This window comes from Clinocottus analis, unplaced genomic scaffold, assembly GCF_023055335.1.
Source record: "Clinocottus analis isolate CAN_PGR_092001 unplaced genomic scaffold, fCliAna1.0.p SCAF_19, whole genome shotgun sequence".
NCBI classification, from domain to species: domain Eukaryota; kingdom Metazoa; phylum Chordata; class Actinopteri; order Perciformes; family Cottidae; genus Clinocottus; species Clinocottus analis.
The window spans coordinates 16,332,877-16,355,600 of record NW_027175920.1 but is presented as its reverse complement, the minus strand read 5'-3'; the positions used below and the strand labels follow the sequence as shown (position 1 = coordinate 16,355,600).

Here is a 22,724-nt window from a genome sequence, read left to right as displayed (position 1 = left end):
GCCCCGCTGAGCCTGTTTACCTGAGCCGGGTAGTCGAACAGCCACTGCTCTCTGGGTTTGTCCTCGTAGGCCGCCACCGCCTCGCTCATCTGGTGGCGCACCGTGGAGCGCATGCTGTCCAGCACCCGGTTCAGCCACGCCTCCACCTGCGAGACACAGGACACATTGCAATGTGAGTCACGTGGGCAGCGACGGGCTTTCTTATCAATGGACTCTAATGAGGTCATTAATAAGCATTAGAGCGGAAGTGGAGTCAGGCAAATACTATAGGATATAATGAAAAATGAATGGATTTATGGGCTTTGATATGCAGAACCCCAGGGGCACCGACAGACTCAATTTCATTTGCAGACTTTATTGTGGGTAGTGATATCTATATTTGATAGATATTTTCTTCCATTACAGAAAGGAGCAGGTAAGTGGATTTCCTCATCTATTCATCCACAGACAGCCAAAGTGCCACTGTCAGCAGCGAGTCCAGTGGAGACAATACATGTCTTTAGCATTTAGCTCAACCTACGCAAGTTGTGGTACTACTTCAGAGACACTAATACATGATTGCAGTATTGTACCTGACCAGTGCAGTCACAGGGCTGCTTGAAGGGGACGTACTCTTCCTCTCTGCTGTACATGCCCAGACCGGTCTTAGAAGGATTCCCCTCTCCATCTGCTTCAAATTGCATCTTGGCCATGTTGTCAAAGAGCTTAGACAGATGCTTCTGGACCTGAGCAAACACACGGGCACATTCAGCTCGGCTCACACGTCTGACTGCAGGTTTCTCTGCCGCCGCTCAAATGAATAACGTTTCATTAGAGATATTCTGAATCATTTATTGGCGGGCAAGACCCATGTTGCCTAATAACTTCCTCTTTAGAGAGATTTAGAAGCAAGTTGGGCTGAACAGTGATTTATTTCTCCATGCTGGTAATGCATGAGAACACGTCCTGATGATGGAGGATGGCAGCAGGCGGCATTGCCCCCGTGTGGACACTGCAGGTACTACATTGCCAACAGCACTCATCTAAAACACTAAAGGGTGCAGTCAAACATTCTTTCAGAAAACTGTGAAAAATGAAATGTGTTTATTCTGACGGGACACACTGAAGCATTGCATTGTAGCAACATGAGTGAAGCCACCTGGTGCGGGTTGGTCCCGTTAGACAGGATGTCCAGCAGATCAGCCGACGAGATGAAGTAAAACCTGGGGAAGGCCAGGCGCTTGGTGTCCAGGTACTCTGCCAGAGCCTTTTCACAGAGAGACAGCCTGCACAGGAACACACAGCGTCAGCGGGTGGATCCAAGTGAAGGAAGTAGAATCCCCGTTCAAGAGCGCTCCCGATGACGGACATGAAGAGTAGGAAAGAGACAACTGTCACCTGCTCTGAATGTCCTCCAGTTTACCAAACAGGCCCGGTTTGTTGGTGGCCTCCACTACGTTTGGCGTGTGGTGCACGCCGTTTGCCAGCTCTTTGAAATCAGCATCAATTCCTTCGAAGCGTCTGGAGTCCTGGAGGGTTTCACAAGGGAGCAGTCAGGAGATGCAGGTTCCCAAAGCAGAGAGGATGGAATCAGAGGTTTAATAGCAAACATCTGGGTTCAAGCACAACCCGAACGCCGCGGGAGCAATTTAATACTTAATAATTTAATATCTCAGCTCCTAAACACGGAGTACGAGCCAATTACCGCATTCTTAATTACTCACACTTAGAGCCGAGCTATCCGGGTTCATAAGGCAACCACAAGGGTCAAGGCCTAAATCCACATGAGCTTGTCAGTGGTGTAACGTGTACCTATAGAGCTGTAGTTAACCGCGCGTGCATGAACGTGAGTCGACAGTGTGCAACCTCAGGCAGCTGTGAGCGGATGTCCTCTGAGCCGATGAAGATGCTTTCCAGGTGGGTCCACGTCCGCTGCACCTCAAACCAGATGGAGATGACCGAGTCGGCCACGGACAGCTTGCTCTGCCACGACGACACTTCCTCCAGGAAGTGGGCGATGTACTTGGATGACATGAGGTTCTGGAGCTGCACCTGGTTGTCCTCCAGCGTCTCGATCAGCTCCTCGTCCGAGCGCAGCAGAGGCAGCTGGGTCCGGTGGTGGGGCTCGTACTGGAACTGCATACCTGGGATCAATACAGTGGGTCACTGAGGCGGGAACTCTGGGTCCTAAAGGACCAGAGGAGCGTCCAGTGCTTCCTGTACCTGTCCATGTGGAGTTGAGTTCAGAGAGGACTTTCTCCATTCCCATCTCTTTCACAGCCTTGTCCACAATGCCCCTCACCTCGTCCTCAAAGCAGTGCAGGTTGAGCTGCAGCAGGTCAGCAAGAGTGGTCTCCTGCTCACAGAAACACACACTGGCTTGTCTCTGTGGTTGTTGCTCTCAGTTCAGCAGTAGAAAGCATCTCTTACGATGTCTCCCAATGTTCTACAAGCAAAGAGCATCACTGCAGCGTTAACCACAGGACGCCAGCTAGCAGTTTCAGGAGGACTGTCTCTGACTAACATCGTGATTTAAATGTCAAAACCCACGACTGCAATGTTGTTCTTTGGACCAAGCATCAATACAAATATATCTTGTTTCCACATGACTACAATCAGAGTGAATGAATGCAGTTGATACTGCAACTCTGCAATGTTGCTGCTCAAGCTTTGTTAGCTTCCCAGACTGACAGGACGAGCTGCGTCACAATCCCAAATCCTGAGGTTTCCATTCAGAGCTTTCGTGCTGATCCGCTTCAAATACCCGGACGAGGAGAAGCGGTTTGGCAAAGTCACGGAATTAACATCAATTAGCTCTAACTGAGGGAATTAAATCAACTGCCATCAGCTTAAGCTTTCACTTCCACAGCGAGAAAGACTCCTGCAGCCGAAGATAGTACGGTGAAAAGTTATATGATTCTGATCCATATATGAAACTATATCACTGGGGAGCTTTCAGAAGGATGGTGTCTTTCCCTCCAGGAAGCTGCATCTTTCCTTTCTTGTAGAATCTGCAACTTGCTAAATGTCAATCAGTGAGGTTGTGGATATATTATAGCACTAGTTCTGTCAGGCCTTTCAGCCTCTGTAATACACTTTTGTTCAAACTAAAACACTAGATCAGTCCAAACAAGCTGATCTGATCTTCTTCTGCTGAACAAACAAGCCCGGGAGGATGCTGCAGAGAGAGCCGGGGCAGCGCTGCGTGTCCCAGCTCTTAAACAACCGGCATGTTATCAACACTGGTTGTTTGAGATATTAAAAACAGAAACTGCAGCAAACGTACAGCTCACAGAAAACTGAAAAATAGGTGCAGTGTGTTCTTGCTTATCTCCAAAAATAAATTGTGAACCTGGTCCATGGTGAAGCGGACTCCAGTGGCAGCCATCAGCTGCTGCCAGTGCCGGGCTCGTATGGCCGGGTTCTGGAGCTCTGCCACGGCCCGCAGGGAGGTGAGCAGGTTCTTCACCCTGCAGTCCAGACCGGTGAAGGCCTCCCACGCCCGGACCTACACACACAAAGGCCAGGAGTCACTGCAGTGAAGCTGTTCATGCACACATGCAGTGACTCACACACATGTAGTGACTCTTAGACATGTAGTGACTCACACACATGCAGTGACTTTTAGACATGTAGTGACTCACACACATGTAGTGACTCACACACATGTAGTGACTCACACACATGTAGTGACTCTTAGACATGTAGTGACTCTTAGACATGTAGTGACTCACACACATGTAGTGACTCTTAGAGATGTAGTGACTCACACACATGCAGTGACTCACACACATGCAGTGACTCACACACATGTAGTGACTCACACACATGTAGTGACTCTTAAACATGTAGTGACTCCCACACATGTAGTGACTCCCACACATGTAGTGACTCACACACATGTAGTGACTCTTAGACATGTAGTGACTCACACACATGCAGTGACTCTTAGACATGTAGTGACTCACACACATGCAGTGACTCACACATATGTAGTGACTCTTAGAGATGTAGTGACTCCCACACATGTAGTGACTCTTAGAGATGTAGTGACTCCCACACATGTAGTGACTCTTAGACATGTAGTGACTCAAACACATGTAGTGACTCTTAGAGATGTAGTGACTCCCACACATGTAGTGACTCACACACATGTAGTGACTCTTAGACATGTAGTGACTCTTAGAGATGTAGTGACTCCCACACATGTAGTGACTCTTAGACATGTAGTGACTCACATACATGCAGTGACTCTTAGACATGTAGTGACTCACACACATGTAGTGACTCTTAGACATGTAGTGACTCACACACATGTAGTGACTCTTAGACATGTAGTGACTCTTAGAGATGTAGTGACTCCCACACATGTAGTGACTCTTAGACATGTAGTGACTCACATACATGCAGTGACTCTTAGACATGTAGTGACTCACACACATGTAGTGACTCTTAGACATGTAGTGACTCACACACATGTAGTGACTCTTAGACATGTAGTGACTCACACACATGCAGTGACTCTTAGACATGTAGTGACTCACACACATGTAGTGACTCTTAGACATGCAGTGACTCACACACATGCAGTGACTCACACACATGTAGTGACTCTTAGACATGTAGTGACTCACACACATGTAGTGACTCTTAGACATGTAGTGACTCTTAGACATGTAGTGACTCACACACATGTAGTGACTCTTAAAGATGTAGTGACTCACACACATGTAGTGACTCACACAGATGCAGTGACTCACACACATGCAGTGACTCTTAGACATGCAGTGACTCACACACATGCAGTGACTCTTAGACATGCAGTGACTCACACACATGCAGTGACTCTTAGACATGTAGTGACTCACACACATGTAGTGACTCTTAGACATGCAGTGACTCACACACATGCAGTGACTCACACACATGTAGTGACTCACACACATGCAGTGACTCACACACATGTAGTGACTCACACACATGTAGTGACTCACAGATGCAGTGACTCACACACATGTAGTGACTCACACACATGTAGTGACTCACACAGATGCAGTGACTTACACACATGCAGTGACTCTTAGACATGCAGTGACTCACACAGATGCAGTGACTCACACACATGTAGTGACCCACACACATGTAGTGACTCTTAGACATGTAGTGACTCCCACACATGTAGTGACTCCCACACATGTAGTGACTCCCACACATGTAGTGACTCTTAGAGATGTAGTGACTCCCACACATGTAGTGACTCTTAGAGATGTAGTGACTCCCACACATGTATTGACTCTTAGACATGTAGTTACTCACACACATGCAGTGACTCTTAGACATGTAGTGACTCACACACATGTAGTGACTCTTAGACATGTAGTGACTCACACACATGCAGTGACTCTTAGACATGTAGTGACTCTCAGACTCGCTCGGGGGCCTGAAACTCCCAATGCAGCTGAGCGTTAACTCAGAGGGAAGCTCCTGGATGATGTTGACGAAGCGCAGAGATATAATAAAGAGGACAGATTGCTAACGTGAGCCTAGCTTCCACAGCTGTTGGCATGGGCATGATGGAGTGAATGGATGGTTCCCTCCTCGGCCTTCCAGGGATGCTGTGTTCCTACTGGAGGAAGCAACACCCTGTTTGCCATGAATGCTAACAGTTAGGTGAGAGGAAATGAACTGATGCAGCCCACTGCACGCCTCTTCAACACGTGGGGGAAGCCAGAGCTCGGTGAGCTAAGATTTATTTTCCCTCCCAACCTTTTAAAGCTCGTTAGACGTCCTGATCTCTTCCACGCTGTTCTGCCTCACCTCTTTATCCAGCCCCCGTATATCTTTAGAGAGGCGTTTGCACTCCAGCTCCATGTCCTCCACATGGATCTCTCTCCAGGGGGTCATCCTCCATGCCGCCATGCTGGATTCCACCACGGTGACCATGTCCCACAGCTCCTTCAGCAGGCCCACCTCCCGCCTGGAGGATGGAGAAGAGTGGACGGAGAGGATTACACCAGCATGCCAACAGGACCGCTCAGATAATGAATGTGCACGTAAAAGAGCATCTCGGCTTTAACGGCTCATTAGTTTTGGACTTGGCACGGGCGTGTGGTGTTCCCTCCTTCCAGCTCTGGGCTCTACCTGCATTGTCGGAGCTGTTTGTACTCGGAGACGGTGACCTCGAAGAGGCTGGCGGACTCCAGCAGGGAGCCCATCACCGCCTCCCGCTCCAGGATGAGCTGGTGGAAGGCATCCAGCATCTGGTGGGGGCTCTTGCTGTCAAACCTGCACCGATGCACGATCACACAGTCACCCATCAACACACACACACACACACACACACACACACACACACACACACACACACACACACACACACACATGCCCAGTATGGATCAGGCAGTGTTGGGGAATGAAAGGCTGCAGTTTGCCAAGCCTGACTTGGCTGCATAACCAGACCAGAGTCTCTCTGCACACTGTGACAATTAACAATGACTTCCATGGCATTAATAGGAATATAATCACCAGGTTATTAAGAGACCAATTACACACTTAACTAATCTGACAATTAGACATTATGATGAAGCATCTCTACCTATGAATTAATTATCATCAAGTTAAGATTCAATTAGCCTTGTTGGATGTGAAAGCCTCGATAGAACACGTCTCTATTATCTCGACTATCAGGGAGGAGGCAGTAGGGGGACATTCTTATCTTTATAGATTTATATATATACATATATATATATATATATTGTTGTGCTGCTGTGAAGCTCTGGGGCTTCAGTGCCTTGCTCAAGGACACTTGAAACTATGGGGAGAAAACAGGGACCCAACCAGCTTTTTTTTGCCAAATATGAGTTATTTTTTTGCACATGTATAACTTTATTTGCATTGATTTAACAAAGTGATTGCACATGTTATTCGTTTAGGTCAGATGGAGCGAAAATGTGAATCCCTTACTTGGAAGGGATTCACATTTTCTTTAACCTATTAATTAAAACAGCACGGATGGAGGAGTCTCAGAAAGTTGGACCATTGTGCTGTTGGGGCGGTGGGCCCGAACAATTTGCTTCCTCCAAAGTGGAGCGTGAAAGAAAAAGGTTGAGAGCCACTGCTCTACACACACAGCGCCATCCCTCTTAGAGCGCATCGTCATTAACATCGATGCAGAATGGATCTCAGCTATTCCTCATGGATATATGTATTGCACGTGGAGCAACAGGAGCCGTGTTCCACCTGAAGGGCCCGTTGGTGCGAAAGTGCTCCCTGAAGGTGTGTTGCTCCACGTCGAATGAAGCACACTTTCGCCGCAGGCTGGCCACCTCGATGGCCTGCAGCGGCGCCACCTGCTGTTTGACTAACACCGCCTGCTTCTTCACATTGTTCCACTTTTCTGGCAACTCCTGCAGATGGACAGATGAGCACCGAGAGAGGAGATGAAGAGCAGATAAAAGCCAGGGGGGCAGCGGTGACAGACGATGAATTGCCAGGAGGAAGAGCACAGAAGAGGAACGAGCATTGGAAGACACAAAGAAATAGGAAGAGAAATGTCTCCGCCTCAGCCGAAGTAAACAGAAGAAAGAACGCGTGCTCATAAAAATGTCAAGTGACTGAACATCAGTCCTCACCTCCAGCTGTTTGTACACCACGTCGGGCAGCTCCTGCTCGTAGACCTTCAGCAGGGCGATGGTTTGTTGAAGAGGTTCAAACATGGCGTTCGTGGCGTTTTGTCTGTCCTTGACAGCCAGCAGGTGACCCAGGACCCCCACCAGGCCATCGTAGTCTCGCTCCTCCACCCGCTGGCCCAGGCCCGCCTCCGCCACACCGATGAACTTCTCCAGGTCCGACAGACTGGGGACAGATGACAGTGATCATTCAAAGGGACATTCGATGTGTGAACCTGGAACGATTCAGATCATTGTGGATTATCAATGTGCATATATCCCAAGAACGCTGGTGCTCTCCACGCTCCAGGTGAATGGTTTATTCAGGAGAAGCACTTGTACCTTCGTCTGGCCCTGAGAGCTCGACGCACCGCAGACAAGGCAAACATCCTCACTACTTCAACACATGCACAGCATTCAGACTGAAGGCTGCTGAAATACAACAACACAACCCACCAGCACGAGCGTCTGAACGGATCACATGATCAGATATCTGCTTTGAACCTTGCATTTGATTAATATATAAAACAGGCTAATGGTATGTTCGCTGCCTATAGTTACCTCCAGCAATGTCACCAAGTCGTGTTCAAGGGCCAAAATAATGTGCAAATTGTCTCTTAACTGTTTTATGACAAGTCGAAATATGTTGAAGATGGAATGAATGATATTGTAACATTCATAGCGACCGTTTCCGTCAGCACTGAGCTATTACCTGAAGCAGCTGCACTACTCTGTTTGCATCTGTTTCACAAGTAGTTCTATGTATTTTCTCAGATTATTTGATTTGGCAGGCTAATAAGGAGCATTTCAGTTGTGTGCATCACTTGTCTGCAGGTGTGTGGGCTTCACCAGCAGCACAAGAGCACACGAGCTCCACGAGAAAAGACGTTCACAGTTTGCTGACATTCGCCACAGTGAGCTGCTGGAAGAGGCCTGCAGCGTGGACGCGCTGGTTGTACTTCACCTGTTGGTCACATGGTCAATGAGGTGCTGCTTGAACATGAAGCTCCACTTCTTGATGATGTTCAGCAAGGCGCTCTTCATGCTCCGGCCGTCCACCCTCATCCACCCGAGGAAGACGCGCACCGGCTCCAGGCCCTGCACCTCCTCGTAGATCTTCTCGTACCTGCAGTGTGAAGACAGACTTCAGCCTTGTGAGGGGACGCTCAGCCGAACCTTCCCTCAGACCTGGACCAACTCCCTCACTCTCCACCTGACCAGATCCCACCTGTCCACCTGCTCTCTGAAGTGATCCAGCGTCGGTGGGCTCAGTGGGGCGCTGGCGCAGGCCTCCTGTCTGGAGGCCTCCTGGCTGGAGGCCTCCTGGCTGGAGGCCGCGTGGCCGTACAGGAGGAACTGTCGTATGAACTCCTTCCTGTCGTCCACGTACAGGTAGCTGTAGCGCTCCAGAGAGTTGCGAAACTCGCAGCAAGTTACCATGACGCCCTGCAAGCGCTCCATCAGGAGATGCCGCATGTCTGCCAGGTCGACCATGTCCTCCATGTCCGCCTGAGGGGAAGGTGGAGCCGTCATTCACACGCTTCAGCGCTTTATGCCCAGCCTGCATCAGAGCACCAGTACCTGGTAGTGGGGGGAGGGGCTGTGCTGGGAGAGGCGTGGCACCAGCGTGGAGATCCTGAACACATCATGGATGAGGCTCTCCACCAGCTCCAGGAAGCCGTCTGCCGCCCCAAAGTCCAGCGATGGAGCGAACACCATGTCAGGAACCTTCAGCTCCAGCTGGGCCTCAAACAGCGGCGCTGCAGCCGCCCTGTGATCTGAGAGAAAGATGAAGCTGCTGAGGAACTACAGCTGAGCACGAGCTCCTCTGAGGAGGAACCACCATGTATCTACAATGTGAACCCAGATATGAACCCACAGAGACCACACACACAGCAGCACAGACAGTAACAACAGACAGCAACAACACACAGTAACAACACAGACAGTAACAACAGACAGTAAGAACAGACAGCAACACAGACAGTAACAACACAGACAGTAACAACACAGACAGTAACAACACAGACAGAAACAACACAGACAGCAACAACAGACAGTAACACAGACAGTAGCAACAGACAGTAACAACAGACGGTACCAACACAGACAGCAACAACACATACATCAACAACAGACAGTAACAACAGACAGTAACAACAGACGGTACCAACACAGACAGCAACAACACAGACAGCAACAACAGACAGTAACAACAGACGGTACCAACACAGACAGCAACAACACAGACAGCAACAACAGACAGTAGCAACATACAGTAACAACAGATGGTAACAACTGGCAGTAACAACAGACAGGAACAGCAGACAGTAACAGCAGACAGTAGCAACAGACAGTAACAACAGATGGTAACAACTGGCAGTAACAACAGACAGTAGCAACAGACAGTAACAACAGATGGTAACAACTGGCAGTAACAACAGACAGGAACAGCAGACAGTAGCAACAGACAGTAGCAACAGACAGTAACAACAGATGGTAACAACTGGCAGTAACAACAGACAGTAGCAACAGACAGTAACAACAGACAGGAACAACAGACGGTGTTGTGTGGACCGTGTTCACTACCCGTGTTGTCCAGGAAGAACTTGAGGGAGCTCTGGATGCTGCTGAAGAAGCCGTCTGTGACCAGGTCGTCGAGGTACTCCACGTAGGCCTTCCCCTCCTCAGAGGCCTGCTGCGCTCCGAGCAGCTGCAGGTTGCTCTAAGACCAGACAGAGAGCTGAGACCCTGCTCATCCTGCTCCTGTTGTAGAGCCAATCCACGAGAGACCTTTCATATTCACCTTCAGCAGGAAGTGGATCTTTTCTCCAGAGGACCGTATCAAAGTGTAAAACCTGTCCAGCCTCTCGGCTCTGTCCTCCAGACTGAGCAGGGCGTCTTTTTTGCCGTCCTTCCTGTCGAACATGGGGCGGGCCCAGGCCCTCATGCAGCCCTGGAGCTGCTCCACGTTGTCTTTGGACCTCTGCAGTCGGCTCTCCAGGTCACAGATGGAGTCTCGCACCTCCTGAATATACTGCCAAACACCTGGAGGGGGACGCGTGATGGACGTGTTGGATCAGAGGTCACAGTAATACAGAATATTTACCAAAGGAATATAGAAGGGGACACTGTGACTAACACAAGAATAATAAAGCTATTTATTGACAGTTTTAAACAGGACCTTGACAGAAAGACCTGACGTTTGGTGAATACAACAATGACAGTAGATAACAGGACTGAGGGTCTGTGCTGACCCACTTCCTATTCTACCAGAGCTAAACCTGAGGAATCTTTTAAGTGTTCATACGTTTTGTTTGCTTGTGTTCTAGTCGTTGTGTAACCTTATGTAAGTGACACACTAAATATAGTGTGCCCTTTTGCATAAGTGTGCAAGCTTGAACCCATCTCTAACAGAGAACACATCTTAGTTCATATAGTTTAGGTGTAGTTATGTCCATGATAACCAACAGCTCTCTCCGTGACCTCCTGGCCTGTCACAGGATCTGACGTCTCACAAGCGAGCGTCTCCAAACTGTGTTTGAAAAGCCAAACTTAAGCCTGAAGTAACACAATGAGGGATGCTCTGTGATCCTGACTCCTGACACATGATGGATGGAGCCGCGCCCAGAAGAAAAGCTGTCACGGCAGCGAGAGAGGAGGCCTGAGGCAACGTGCAGACGCCTCCAGCCGGATGTCACGATGACGTCACACCACGTCTCTGAGCACCAGTGTTTTGCAGAGGAGAACAAGGCCGAGAGCCGTACTGGCAGTGGCTTTACTGAATGCACTTTAATTCATATGCATTCATGACGCCGTCATTTACATTAAGAGTGGCCAGTGGCCAGGAAGAGAAGAATACAGGACGAACCTTCTTCATTCTCTAAGTGACTAAGTGCAATGCACAGACATTTTAATCAATCAATACAATGTGATGCAAGTATTAGACTAACCAACACAGCCAGCTGTGTTTTCTGTACTGCAATCCATATTACCATATCTATCATATCGTACGGCATCGTGACACGTGCAGTGGTGCTTGCCCGACTTCTCATTTCTGCTTCCAGCTTTTGGGAATGCTGGAGTCAAAGGAACTCCCGGCAGTGTCAGCAGACTGTCAATCAAAGCTGATCAATGATTGAACACTTCTCTTACTCCTGTTTCATGTGTTTCCAAATGCAAAGCCTCTGTTCATCTTGCATCTCGCCACTGTAGACTGCTATTTTTAAATCATGTACTCCATACAGCAATACATCCAGAGCATACATTCAGAACGCTCTCATGTTTGCTGTTTGAAGGTGCAGCACAGTGATGTGTCCCACAGCAACAGAGCCTTGTAAGCGTGTCTTAGCATTCAAGACGTCAACACAGATAACAACAGACGACCCATGGTGTAGATTACCCTTAATTCTTTATTTTCACAAATACTACACTACATGTATTATAATTATTTTCCCTATTAGCTTATCCTCTCATTGAAAGCTCCTGTCTGGTCTCGCTGCTCTGCCTTGATGCTGCCCGAGAACGCCGCTTTAACGCTCTTCATCCAACCTCATTGCAGTGGGTTGCTGTGTGATCAGCTGTTATTCAGCACAGCAGGCGTGAGGACAACGACCACGGCCGCCACTGACACTTCTTTGGATTATTCTGCAGCTTGAGAAGCTGGTAACCGTATGTTTTTAGGTTGGACAGAGCCAGGCGATCTGTTTAGCATGTTAGGAAGTCTTCATGCTAAGCTAGGTTAGGATATTGATCGTCTCATCTTAAATATGAATTCAATGACTGAACTATTAGGATGCATACTTGTATGTAATTCTGAAAAGGCGTGTGTTTGCATGTTGAACTGTCACAGTAGCACGCAGCGGCATGCAGAACACATGTAGTGCTGCTGTGCTACGTAGCGATGCACGTAGCGCCACATAGCGCTCAACATGGTGCACAGGAAGCGCAGTGGCGCTCTCGTGTGCACAGATGAACGTTGGAGCTTGCTATTGAGGCGGATTGAGTACACTTGTATCGTCCTTATTAATCATGAATAGTAATGAGCCGTGTGCTGACCTTGGCTGTTCCAGGTCAGGCTCTCCTCCGCCTTCTTGAGCTGAGCGTTGATGTCCCTGAGCTGGCCCCGAACCAGAGGTTGCTCCACGTCGAGCACCGAGTGAATCACCTGCAGTGAGACAGCAGGAGAGGGAGACAGAGAAAGATGTGATGAGTTGTTCGGCTCCCATTAAGCGTTTACAGAAATATCATTTTAATAACTTCTGCGTGGCCTTTAAGCCCTGGGCATGGAGACGGGGCGTCGTCCTCATTAAAGTCATTGTTTCTGCATCGTTCCATGTTGCCACGGCTTGATTGGACTTGAACTTTAAGCTACCTTTGTGGATGTAATGCTCAGCTGCGATGCGTGTGGTTGCTCTTTCACAGGCTCACTTCATTACTTCAGTGATTGCTCTGGTTTTATGCTGCAGTACCCAAGCTGCCATTTGGCCCATGCTCAGTTACATGAAGACGACGGCAGAATGATGCGTATTTTCTTTGGTTATTTACTTCATCTACTGCATGTATCATGGAATGTATTGTACTTTTTGGGCTGTCCGGTCTTCCCCCCCTCCTCGTTGAGCCCTCCTGGTGGAGTGTGTATGTGGAAGTGTGTACATGTGGGAGGAGCTTACGGGTTTGTGTGTGGAAGGTTGTGTATGTGCGTCTGTTAGTGTGGATGTTCATGTGGGTTGATGTCACATTTAGACTGCTGAGACTCACGCTACTGTTGTCATCATTTGCTTGTTGAAAACACAAAATAAAAAGTTGTTTTTTTAAACGAATGATATGTTTGTGGCAAAGAGAAGCAAATGTTATGCACTCATTCTACCATTGAAGTGTATAAGGTTATAAGGTCATGAGGTTATGAGGGTATAAGGGTATAAGGTTATAAGGTCATGAGGGTATAAGGTTATAAGGGTATAAGGTCATGAGGGTATAAGGTCATGAGGGTATAAGGTCATGAGGGTATAAGGTTATAAGGGTATAAGGGTATAAGGGTAAAAGGTTACAAGGTCATGAGGGTATAAGGTTCTAAGGTTATAAGGGTAAAAGGTTACAAGGTCATGAGGGTATAAGGGTATAAGGGTATAAGGTCATGAGGTTACAAGGTCATAAGGTTATAAGGGTAAAAGGTTACAAGGTCATGAGGGTATAAGGGTATAAGGGTATAAGGGTATAAGCTTAGTGCAGGAGCCATCATGTGCTGCAGATGCTCAGCTGTTGGCATCAGAGTGAACGGTTGGCACATGGGTGGCACTAAAGACTGATGGTCTGAGGAATATAATTATTCACTGTGGTGATAATCATATTCACCACATTTTATCAAGTACAGTACTTAAGATAGTTCATACTTTGACTCTTTTTGCTCCACTACATTTGACTCATAGCTTTGATTACTTTGGATATTAATACAGACTATGAATTCAAACAAATATGTAATGTGTTGTTTGTAAAGTACTACTCAGCAGTATACTGAGGGCCACCTTTACTAGCTGCAGCATTAACGTGATGAACACATGAATGCATCAACAGGGACGAGACACAGCATGATCCTGATGGACAGGTGGCACCTGCATGGTGGCGCCTCCCATCCATGTGTAAAAGGGTGAATGATGGCATGTAGTGTGAAAGAGCTTTGAGGGGTCGGAAGACTAGAAAAGAGATCAACAGAAGAGTCCTGAACTCTTCTGGTCCAGACACCACTGCTCCACAGCTAATAGTCCATTAAACGGCCCACCTTGTTGTAGCGGCCCACGGTGAGCTCCAGGTTGGTCACGTACTGCCACAGCTGCCCCCTGGTGGTGTAGAGCTGCACTGCAGGTTCAGGGATGGCCTCTGTCTGTCTGGCCTCCAAGTACTTTACTTCCCTCAACACAGACGCCAGCTAGGAGGAGGGAGGGAGGAGCATTACAAGCACTGGAAGACGTACACAACATGTTCTGATCAGCCACTTTACTTTTCTGTTCCAAGTTTACACTGAAAAATATGTATTATTTTATTGATTCATTATTACAGTTTTAAAGTCAGAAGAACGAGATGTAAGTTGTAGATATAGGTAATACTTAAGAGCAGCCAACATGACTGCCCTGATGCGATTCCTTCAAAAGATGAACTATACAAAGATGTGTCCTCTTGTGCAGCTGCAGGCAGACTGACACTTACTGGAAGAGATATCTTGATTTGTGACCAACCTCATAAATCACTCAAATCCTGCCCACAGTATTCAAAAGGATGACAACAGTGACACATCTATCAGCCCGTCGGCATCAGTTTCTATTCCTCAGACCTGCGGGTTGAAGTTGACCGAGATGAGCCGAGTGTCTGGGTCCCTGCTGATTAACGGGAGGCTGAGGTTGTGCTGAGAACTCTGGCCCACGGACTCTGTCCATGCCTCATACAGGCTGCTGGAGTATCTGGAATAACGAGCACAGGAAACACAATGTGCGATCACAAACACACCAAATCCCATCACTTATCACAGGAGCACAGTCTGGACCGTTTCCACCAGGGTGCAATAACATCCATTCATATTCCCATTAGACGCCCCGACTTTGTTTTCTCTTGGCCACAGGCGTGAAAATTGCAGAAATTAAAATAAGTTTAAGAGACAAAACAAGCAGCTAAAAGGCATAAACAGAATAAAACAGAGTGAGAGGCGTGATGGCCTCGTCCATATCACACAGACAATAAGGCGTGGAGGGCTGGATGGCGTGGGGGTAATGTGAGGATAAACGCTGATTCATCTGAGAGAGAACATGTCAGGGCTCGGTACAGCTATATCAATCTGCAAATAGCCACGATTATGATGAGAACTTCAGTGCGCACTGTGTTCTCCTTTATTGGATTTCTGCTGCGAGCTTCATTTCCTGATAGTGGCACCGCAGACGCAGAGGCAATCAAATGCCCTGGTCATGGCCATAAATCACACTGCATTTTGTCTGTGGGGGTAATGAGTGAGCATGCCCGTCCTGCTCCTGACTGGAATATGTATAATAATGGAGGTATTCATCGGAGGCAGCGGCAATGATTATTACAGCATAACAAGGGCTCTAATTTCTGATGGGAGTAAATTGAGGGCAAAGAACGACGGGTGTTCATCATTCATAACTCGGGCTGACGGACCTGAAGAGGAGGCAGTCAGCTCCAAAGCATGAAGAACAGCTGCTCTGCGTGTGTGTAGGGTCATCTGTGTGTGCATCTCATCCCATTCATAACACACTTGTGTTGACATCTTTGTGAGGACTTACGCTTGATTGATTCCCTGACCTTTAACCTTCCTCCATTTCAACAATTACTGTAACCGTAACAGTAATAATCATCCAATAATCCCACAAGCAACACACTCACATTATGAGAAGTACAAAATGCTGACGATGGCGTGTGCATTATGTTTTGCTACAAAAAATAAACAGAAATGACAGTAAAGATTGTCTCTCTCAAGCGAATCCCAACAAAACGTGTGTAACCATGTTTCTCTGGCCGTGATGATTGTGCCGTGACCCACAGGGCCAAACTGTGACCTTCAGTGTCCTCAGAGGACGAGGAGGCAGCTGCTGGCGGCGCTCTCCTCTTTGCTTGGAGAGCATAGAAAAGAAGACTCTCTGTCTCTCCGTGTAACTGAGTGCATAAAAGCAGCGGGATGCTTCATCTCGCAGGTCGTGATGTTGGATGTGGTCTAAAAGAACATTTCTCACTTGGCATCCGCGAGCAGCACAGAGCAGATGGGATTACAGGAGTCCTGTGAAATAATCTGCAGAGCAGCGGCACAGCGATGAGAACATAAATCATGTCCACATGCTCGTCCACAGGGGCCGCTTCATGAACGTTACACACTCAACTAACTGCATCACAGCAGTTGGTATAAGACAGCGCTGCTGTAGAGGAACAGGGGAGAGCGAGTCAGACCGATAATATCTGATTCATCTTGGCTTTTATGATATTTACAGGAGGCGTCCTATTCTGTCACTGTCTCTTCTGTTTCATCTTCCTTTTTGTTTGTTTCCTTCATTCACACTTTCATCTACAGAGTAATACACAGAGGTAAGACCCACACACACCTGTCCAGCAGGTGCATCATCTCCTCGTACTTCTGGGTGACCCTGGCTCCCTCTGCAGACTCCAGGAACCTGCAGGGAGATCAAAGTACGCAGCGCATGCAAAGCTGGTATGCAACAGCTTTCCACTGTCTGTTGCATGACAGAGTTTCATGAGACCTTTAAAACACAGAAACCGCTGCAAATGCAAGAGACTCACGGCTGGGACAGGAGTCTGAATTTGGAGAAGGGCATCTGGATGCGCTGCTGTAGCTGCTGGGCCCATCTCAACCCGCCAGCTACTGCTGGCATGTTCTTACTCACTGGGGTCCAACCTGAGGAGGTCAACCATCACTAGTTACTGGCAGTAACCACAGAGCCAGTGAGACATGAGCATATGCATCAGACAATACACAGATTAGACTGATAACAGATGACTGTCCGTCAAGTCCAAGCACCCGCCCACACAGTCCTGACATCTCTGGGTGTGTTTAATCTCTACAGCGTGCCTTCTCCTGTTGGCTGGCGATGACGTAACAGTCTCACAGTCTGTGTATTTGTTAGAGTTCCCAGTTGTGAAAGGAAATGTGGGGAGATATACATGGCATGGAACAAAACTGGACCCAAACTCCTCCAGTGCTATCAATTCATGCACATAGTTTAGCTTTTTAGCCCGAAACAAAGCAGGGGAATAGAAAATAAATACAGATTCAAACGCAACATCAACTCTGCTGCTGAATGTGTTGACGGTGGAGTTTAGAGACAACTCCTTCATAGTATTGAGGAGAGACTGACACCTCAAAACCTGAACAAACACAAGCAGAACTATGTGCAGGGCGTTGTGTTCATCACATGGAACAGCCGCCCTGTCTCTGAGCATCCCTCTCTTCATCTCAGCCTCAGGGCGTATTCAGCCTGAAGGGTTTGACCTCCGACCTCTCTCTCAGCCTCTGTGAGGGCGTGTGTGACTCTCACCCAGCTCCTCTGCCGTGTGGATGTGTGTGTTGTAGAGGCCTTTACAGCAGTCCAGCTCCTTCTCAAACATGGAGACCAGGAGAGGGTATCTCTCCAGAGCGTCTGTGGCCACTAAGGGTCGCTCCAGCAAGCCACCAAACATGTCCAGAACCTGCAGACGTCAGACAAAGCTTTCAATACGTGTGTGAATGTGAGCGAGAGGCAGAGAGACATGAAGCTGCCGGACCTTGAAGGCGTGCTCCAGTCCAGAGGCGTCCTCAAAGGCCTGACAGAAGATGGCTCCGAGCCGCCGGTCTGTGTCATCCACCTTCAGTTTGAACTCCCTCACATCTTCTTCATACTCCTGCGGAGCAGACAGCAGCTCGAGCGACAGCAGCAGAGCGACAGCAGCAGAGCGACAGCAGCAGAGCGACAGCAGCAGAGCGACAGCACATTCCTTATCTCACTGACTCCCAGCCGTCCAGCAGGCAGCACTGACGAGGTCTTACAAGCTCACTAGATTGCTTTTCTTGCTATAACTCAGGAACAACTTGCTGAAGCAACTTGATGGAGCTGAAGCAACTTGATGGAGCTGAAGCAACTTGATCTAGCTGAAGCAACTTGATGGAGCTGAAGCAACTTGATGGAGCTGAAGCAACTTCATCTAGCTGAAGCAACTTGATGGAGCTGAAGCAACTTGATGGAGCTGAAGCAACTTGATGGAGCTGAAGCAACTTCATTTCACTTCAGCAGACGCCTCTTGTCACACTCCTGCCTCCTGCCTCCTGCCTCCTGCTTCCTGCTCCCTGCTTCCTGCCTCCTGCTCCCTGTCTCCTGCGTCCTGTCTCCTGCTTCCTGCCTCCTGCTTCCTGCCTCCTGCCTCCTGCCTTCTGCCTCCTGTCTCCTGCCTTTTGCTTCCTGCTTCCTGTCTCCTGCTTCCTGTCTCCTGCCTTGTGCCTCCTGCCTCCTGATTCCTGCCTCCTGCCTCCTGCTTCCTGCTTCCTGCTTCCTGCCTCCTGCTTCCTGCTTCCTGCCTCCTGCCTCCTGCCTCCTGCCTCCTGCCTCCTCATGCTTCGTACCGTGTTGTTGACGTCCAGGCAGTCGTAGGGCTTCTCTGTGAACACTTTGTAAGTGTCCACAAACTCCTGGTGGAGCGACTGCACCTGCAGGCCGAGGGCTCGGCCTCGGACGCCTCCAATCTCCAATTTCTCGAGCTTCAGCAGGTCCACAGCCGTCAACAGGATGTCCTACCGGGGAAATGGAGGCTAATCGAGCTAACCGGCAGCATCTCAGTAAGGAAAGGTCTGGTCCTTCACGAAGGGAGAGTTCAACAACCCTTCGACATACCTCAGTGATGTGCCACCTTGTGAGTAATGCATATTGTCTGCTAGCTCACCTTAATGGTCCTGACTCGGTCCATGAAGCGGTCCAGTCCAGAGAAGGCCAGCAGTGGGGAAAAGTCCCACGGCCTCACAGAGCTCCCGTTCCTCTGGTACTGGCTCAGATTGGCCCTGCGGTCCTCAAACGTGCTCCTGAAGAGCTGCAGGACCTCCAGGCTCGTCTGCACCTTCAGCAGACTCTCTGCCACCTCTCCCCTCAGGACCTCGTCTGGGACCACGTACACCCGGGCCTGGTGTGGGGGAGCAGGGAGGTTAGTTGTTGCTATAGTAACAGATACATGTGTCTCTAATAGTCCCCGTTCAAGAGCGCCTAACCGTCCTGCACCAGACAGCTAGACCAGACACCTGCACCAGACACCTGGACCAGACCCCTGCACCAGACACCTGCACCAGACAGCTGCACCAGACACCTGGACCAGACACCTGCACCAGACACCTGGACCAGACACCTGGACCAGACACCTGCACCAGACACCTGCACCAGACACCTGGACCAGACACCTGCACCAGACACCTGGACCAGACACCTGCACCAGACACCTGCACCAGACACCTGCACCAGACACCTGCACCAGACACCTGGACCAGACACCTGGACCAGACACCTGCACCAGACACCTGGACCAGACACCTGCACCAGACACCTGCACCAGACACCTGCACCAGACACCTGGACCAGACACCTGGACCAGACACCTGCACCAGACACCTGCACCAGACACCTGGACCAGACACCTGGACCAGACACCTGCACCAGACACCTGCACCAGACACCTGCACCAGACACCTGGACCAGACACCTGCACCAGACACCTGCACCAGACACCTGCACCAGACACCTGGACCAGACACCTGCAGCAGACACCTGCACCAGACACCTGCACCAGACACCTGGACCAGACACCTGCACCAGACACCTGCACCAGACACCTGCACCAGACACCTGGACCAGACACCTGCACCAGACACCTGGACCAGACACCTGCAGCAGACACCTGCACCAGACACCTGCACCAGACACCTGGACCAGACACCTGCACCAGACACCTGGACCAGACACCTGCACCAGACACCTGCACCAGACACCTGCACCAGACACCTGGACCAGACACCTGGACCAGACACCTGGACCAGACACCTGGACCAGACACCTGCACCAGACACCTGGACCAGACACCTGGACCAGACACCTGGACCAGACACCTGGACCAGACACCTGCACCAGACACCTGGACCAGACACCTGGACCAGACACCTGCACCAGACACCTGCACCAGACACCTGGACCAGACACCTGCACCAGACACCTGCACCAGACACCTGGACCAGACACCTGCACCAGACACCTGCACCAGACACCTGGACCAGACACCTGCACCAGACACCTGCACCAGACACCTGCACCAGACACCTGGACCAGACACCTGGACCAGACACCTGCACCAGACACCTGCACCAGACACCTGGACCAGCCAGTGACTGCCATGTCAGGACCCTGTCCACCTGGCCCTGCTGTGTGGATCCTGTGCTGATGTCTTCTTCCTGCCGGCGCCGTGTACCTGAGCCTCTGCGTGTGGTGCGGGTTAGCTACAGACTATGCATTGCATACTTAGGACCCCTTTACATGGTTCTGTCTCAAACTAGTCCGGTGAAAAGATGTTATATTCAGTGAGTTTTACACACATGCTGAGTTGTGACTGGAGGGATCTGCAGTGACTGAACTGTCTCCTGGCTCTCCATATATTGCTTTGTGTAGTCTGCTGTGTGCACTGTGTGTACTTAAACGCCACACGATGCCTTCACACCCCAGAGAGAGGGAGAGCGGCGTGGAGGAGGACCTGCGGGTTAATGTGCTCCTGGGACACCAGCTCTGGTACACTTCACATTCCTGGCAGCAAAAAAAGGATCTGCCTCCAAAACCCAAACACAAGGGAAGAGAAACATGAGGGAGACGAGTAGAGGAGAGGAATCTCAGGACCGGGTTCATCCAGACCCAGGTCCTGCCCGACACTACTGCTAACATTAGTAGTAGTAGTATCCACAATAGAATTGACATTACCTTTACTGCTTTTATAACCACTGTTGCTGTTATTTTTGTTAGTTGTAATTTGTTTCTCTCATTATATGAATCATTCACATGCATTCAATGCAAAGCTGTGTTGTTGCTGGTCACATGACATCCTGGTTGAGGATGCTCCTCTGTTGCTCCTGAAGGCTTCTTCCTGTTTGTTTTTTCCTCTGACCTTTGTGCGGGTCAAAGGTCAGAGGATGTGATATGTGTACAGATTGTAAAGCCCTCAAGGGAAACTTGTTGTTTGTAATTTGGGGCGATACAGATGAATGGAATGGAAATGAATGAACGATTTCTTATAAAAAAACATAAAACTAGATGGAAACAAGCTGTTGGAGTGGACCGGGCTGCAGTGGACCTGCTGTATGAGGAGGTTGGAGGTCTCCTGCAGCAGAACCAGGAGGCGGGCTGGGGTGTTGTAGTATCTGGAGTTGGCCCACACCAAGCACACGGTGTGCATCAGAGGGCCGATGTGACGCCTCAAGTCAGGAAAGTCTGCGCTCTCCATGTCCTCAAACAGACGCTGCAGGGGCTTCAGGTAGGTGCAGATGTCCGTCGCCTCCTCCAGGGCTGGGGAGGGAAGACGTGGTCAACGCAACCCCAAAACACTACTTGTGAAACTGTGGTCAGGTGCGTAGATGGTGTCATCACCTGCTCGCACATCCTGCTGCATGCTCGTAAACGCAGGGGAATAGCTGCTCTCCACAGCCTCCAGCAGCGTCGCCATCTTCCTCACCTTGGAGGCCTTGAGCTGGCCGTGGATGCACTGCAGGTCTGCATGTCTTCAGGGGAAAAGAACGACTTCTGTCACACTTGTAGAAGGCCTCTCGTGTGTGTTGCGGCGCTCTGAGGGTTGTTTTCCTTTGTTGTTAACACCCGACACGTGGACTGGATCAGTCAGGATCAAATAGACATTTTGTATTTTTCTACACGTCACACACAGCGTACAGTTTAGTGTTGTATCACTTCCTGTAAAGGATGACTTCCCATATACAGTTAATCATATATATTTATTAAATAAAATGACTAAATATGTTGACCGAATCATTGGACTTAAGTAGATGAAGGATCCTTATGCATGAAGAGGGTTTTTCACTCTTTCTGTGAATAAAAATAATGAATTCAACAAGTAAAAAGATTATATCTACACATACGCTGGAATTATGCATATTTATGATTTGAGGTATTATTGTGTTGTGGGATTCATTCCTTATGGAGATGAACGTTTTCCCTCCAACACACTGCGGCCTCTCTCCTCCAGCTCTATTTTATGTTCTGAACATATATGAATATTAATTTGCGATGCTCGCGGCACCTTAAGAGCATTTAAATTCGACATCTCTCTGGAGAACCTGTGCCCGATGCAATGAACAGAAAGTCCACAGAATGACCCGTCGACTGTGTTGATGGGAACATGCACTTCTGATGTCTCCACTTTGAGAGCTGTTGAAACTGGGAGTCATTTATTTAGCACTCAGCACTTTAATTCAGTCTTTCAATGTGAGTAAATTCAACATGTTATGCAGAGTTTGTGTAAGCGGAGTGGAGGCGGTCCATAACTGCTCATGTCACAGTGGTG

The 22,724-nt window shown here is 49.1% G+C and overlaps 1 protein-coding gene across 6 annotated transcripts in view; it reads right to left on the bottom strand.

Moving 5' to 3' along the window:
* dnah9 (dynein, axonemal, heavy chain 9) overlaps window positions 1-22,724 on the bottom strand; it is a 114,986-nt gene that overhangs the window by 89,900 nt on the left and 2,362 nt on the right. For 4 of the 6 annotated variants that reach the window (XR_011077853.1, XM_068583601.1, XM_068583603.1 and 1 more), the window contains exons 4-30: window positions 21,797-21,927; window positions 21,504-21,715; window positions 19,071-19,304; window positions 18,754-18,921; window positions 17,922-18,038; window positions 17,696-17,846; window positions 16,941-17,055; window positions 16,745-16,813; window positions 14,974-15,100; window positions 14,425-14,571; window positions 12,705-12,813; window positions 10,453-10,694; window positions 10,236-10,371; window positions 9,228-9,424; window positions 8,875-9,155; window positions 8,611-8,772; window positions 7,611-7,833; window positions 7,219-7,385; window positions 6,121-6,264; window positions 5,797-5,956; window positions 3,332-3,487; window positions 2,203-2,335; window positions 1,846-2,123; window positions 1,378-1,508; window positions 1,139-1,265; window positions 573-725; window positions 21-146 (exon numbers count right to left, since the gene is read on the bottom strand). Coding sequence is in view for 5 of the 6 variants with exons in the window: in XM_068583601.1 (XP_068439702.1) it covers window positions 21-146; window positions 573-725; window positions 1,139-1,265; window positions 1,378-1,508; window positions 1,846-2,123; window positions 2,203-2,335; window positions 3,332-3,487; window positions 5,797-5,956; window positions 6,121-6,264; window positions 7,219-7,385; window positions 7,611-7,833; window positions 8,611-8,772; window positions 8,875-9,155; window positions 9,228-9,424; window positions 10,236-10,371; window positions 10,453-10,694; window positions 12,705-12,813; window positions 14,425-14,571; window positions 14,974-15,100; window positions 16,745-16,813; window positions 16,941-17,055; window positions 17,696-17,846; window positions 17,922-18,038; window positions 18,754-18,921; window positions 19,071-19,304; window positions 21,504-21,715; window positions 21,797-21,927 (4,396 nt within the window). In the remaining variant the exon portion in view is untranslated. Of the gene's footprint in view, window positions 1-20; window positions 147-572; window positions 726-1,138; window positions 1,266-1,377; window positions 1,509-1,845; window positions 2,124-2,202; window positions 2,336-3,331; window positions 3,488-5,796; window positions 5,957-6,120; window positions 6,265-7,218; window positions 7,386-7,610; window positions 7,834-8,610; window positions 8,773-8,874; window positions 9,156-9,227; window positions 9,425-10,235; window positions 10,372-10,452; window positions 10,695-12,704; window positions 12,814-14,424; window positions 14,572-14,973; window positions 15,101-16,744; window positions 16,814-16,940; window positions 17,056-17,695; window positions 17,847-17,921; window positions 18,039-18,753; window positions 18,922-19,070; window positions 19,305-21,503; window positions 21,716-21,796; window positions 21,928-22,724 lie in introns of those variants that run through there. The other 2 variants (XM_068583604.1, XM_068583605.1) reach the window with 2 other exon arrangements.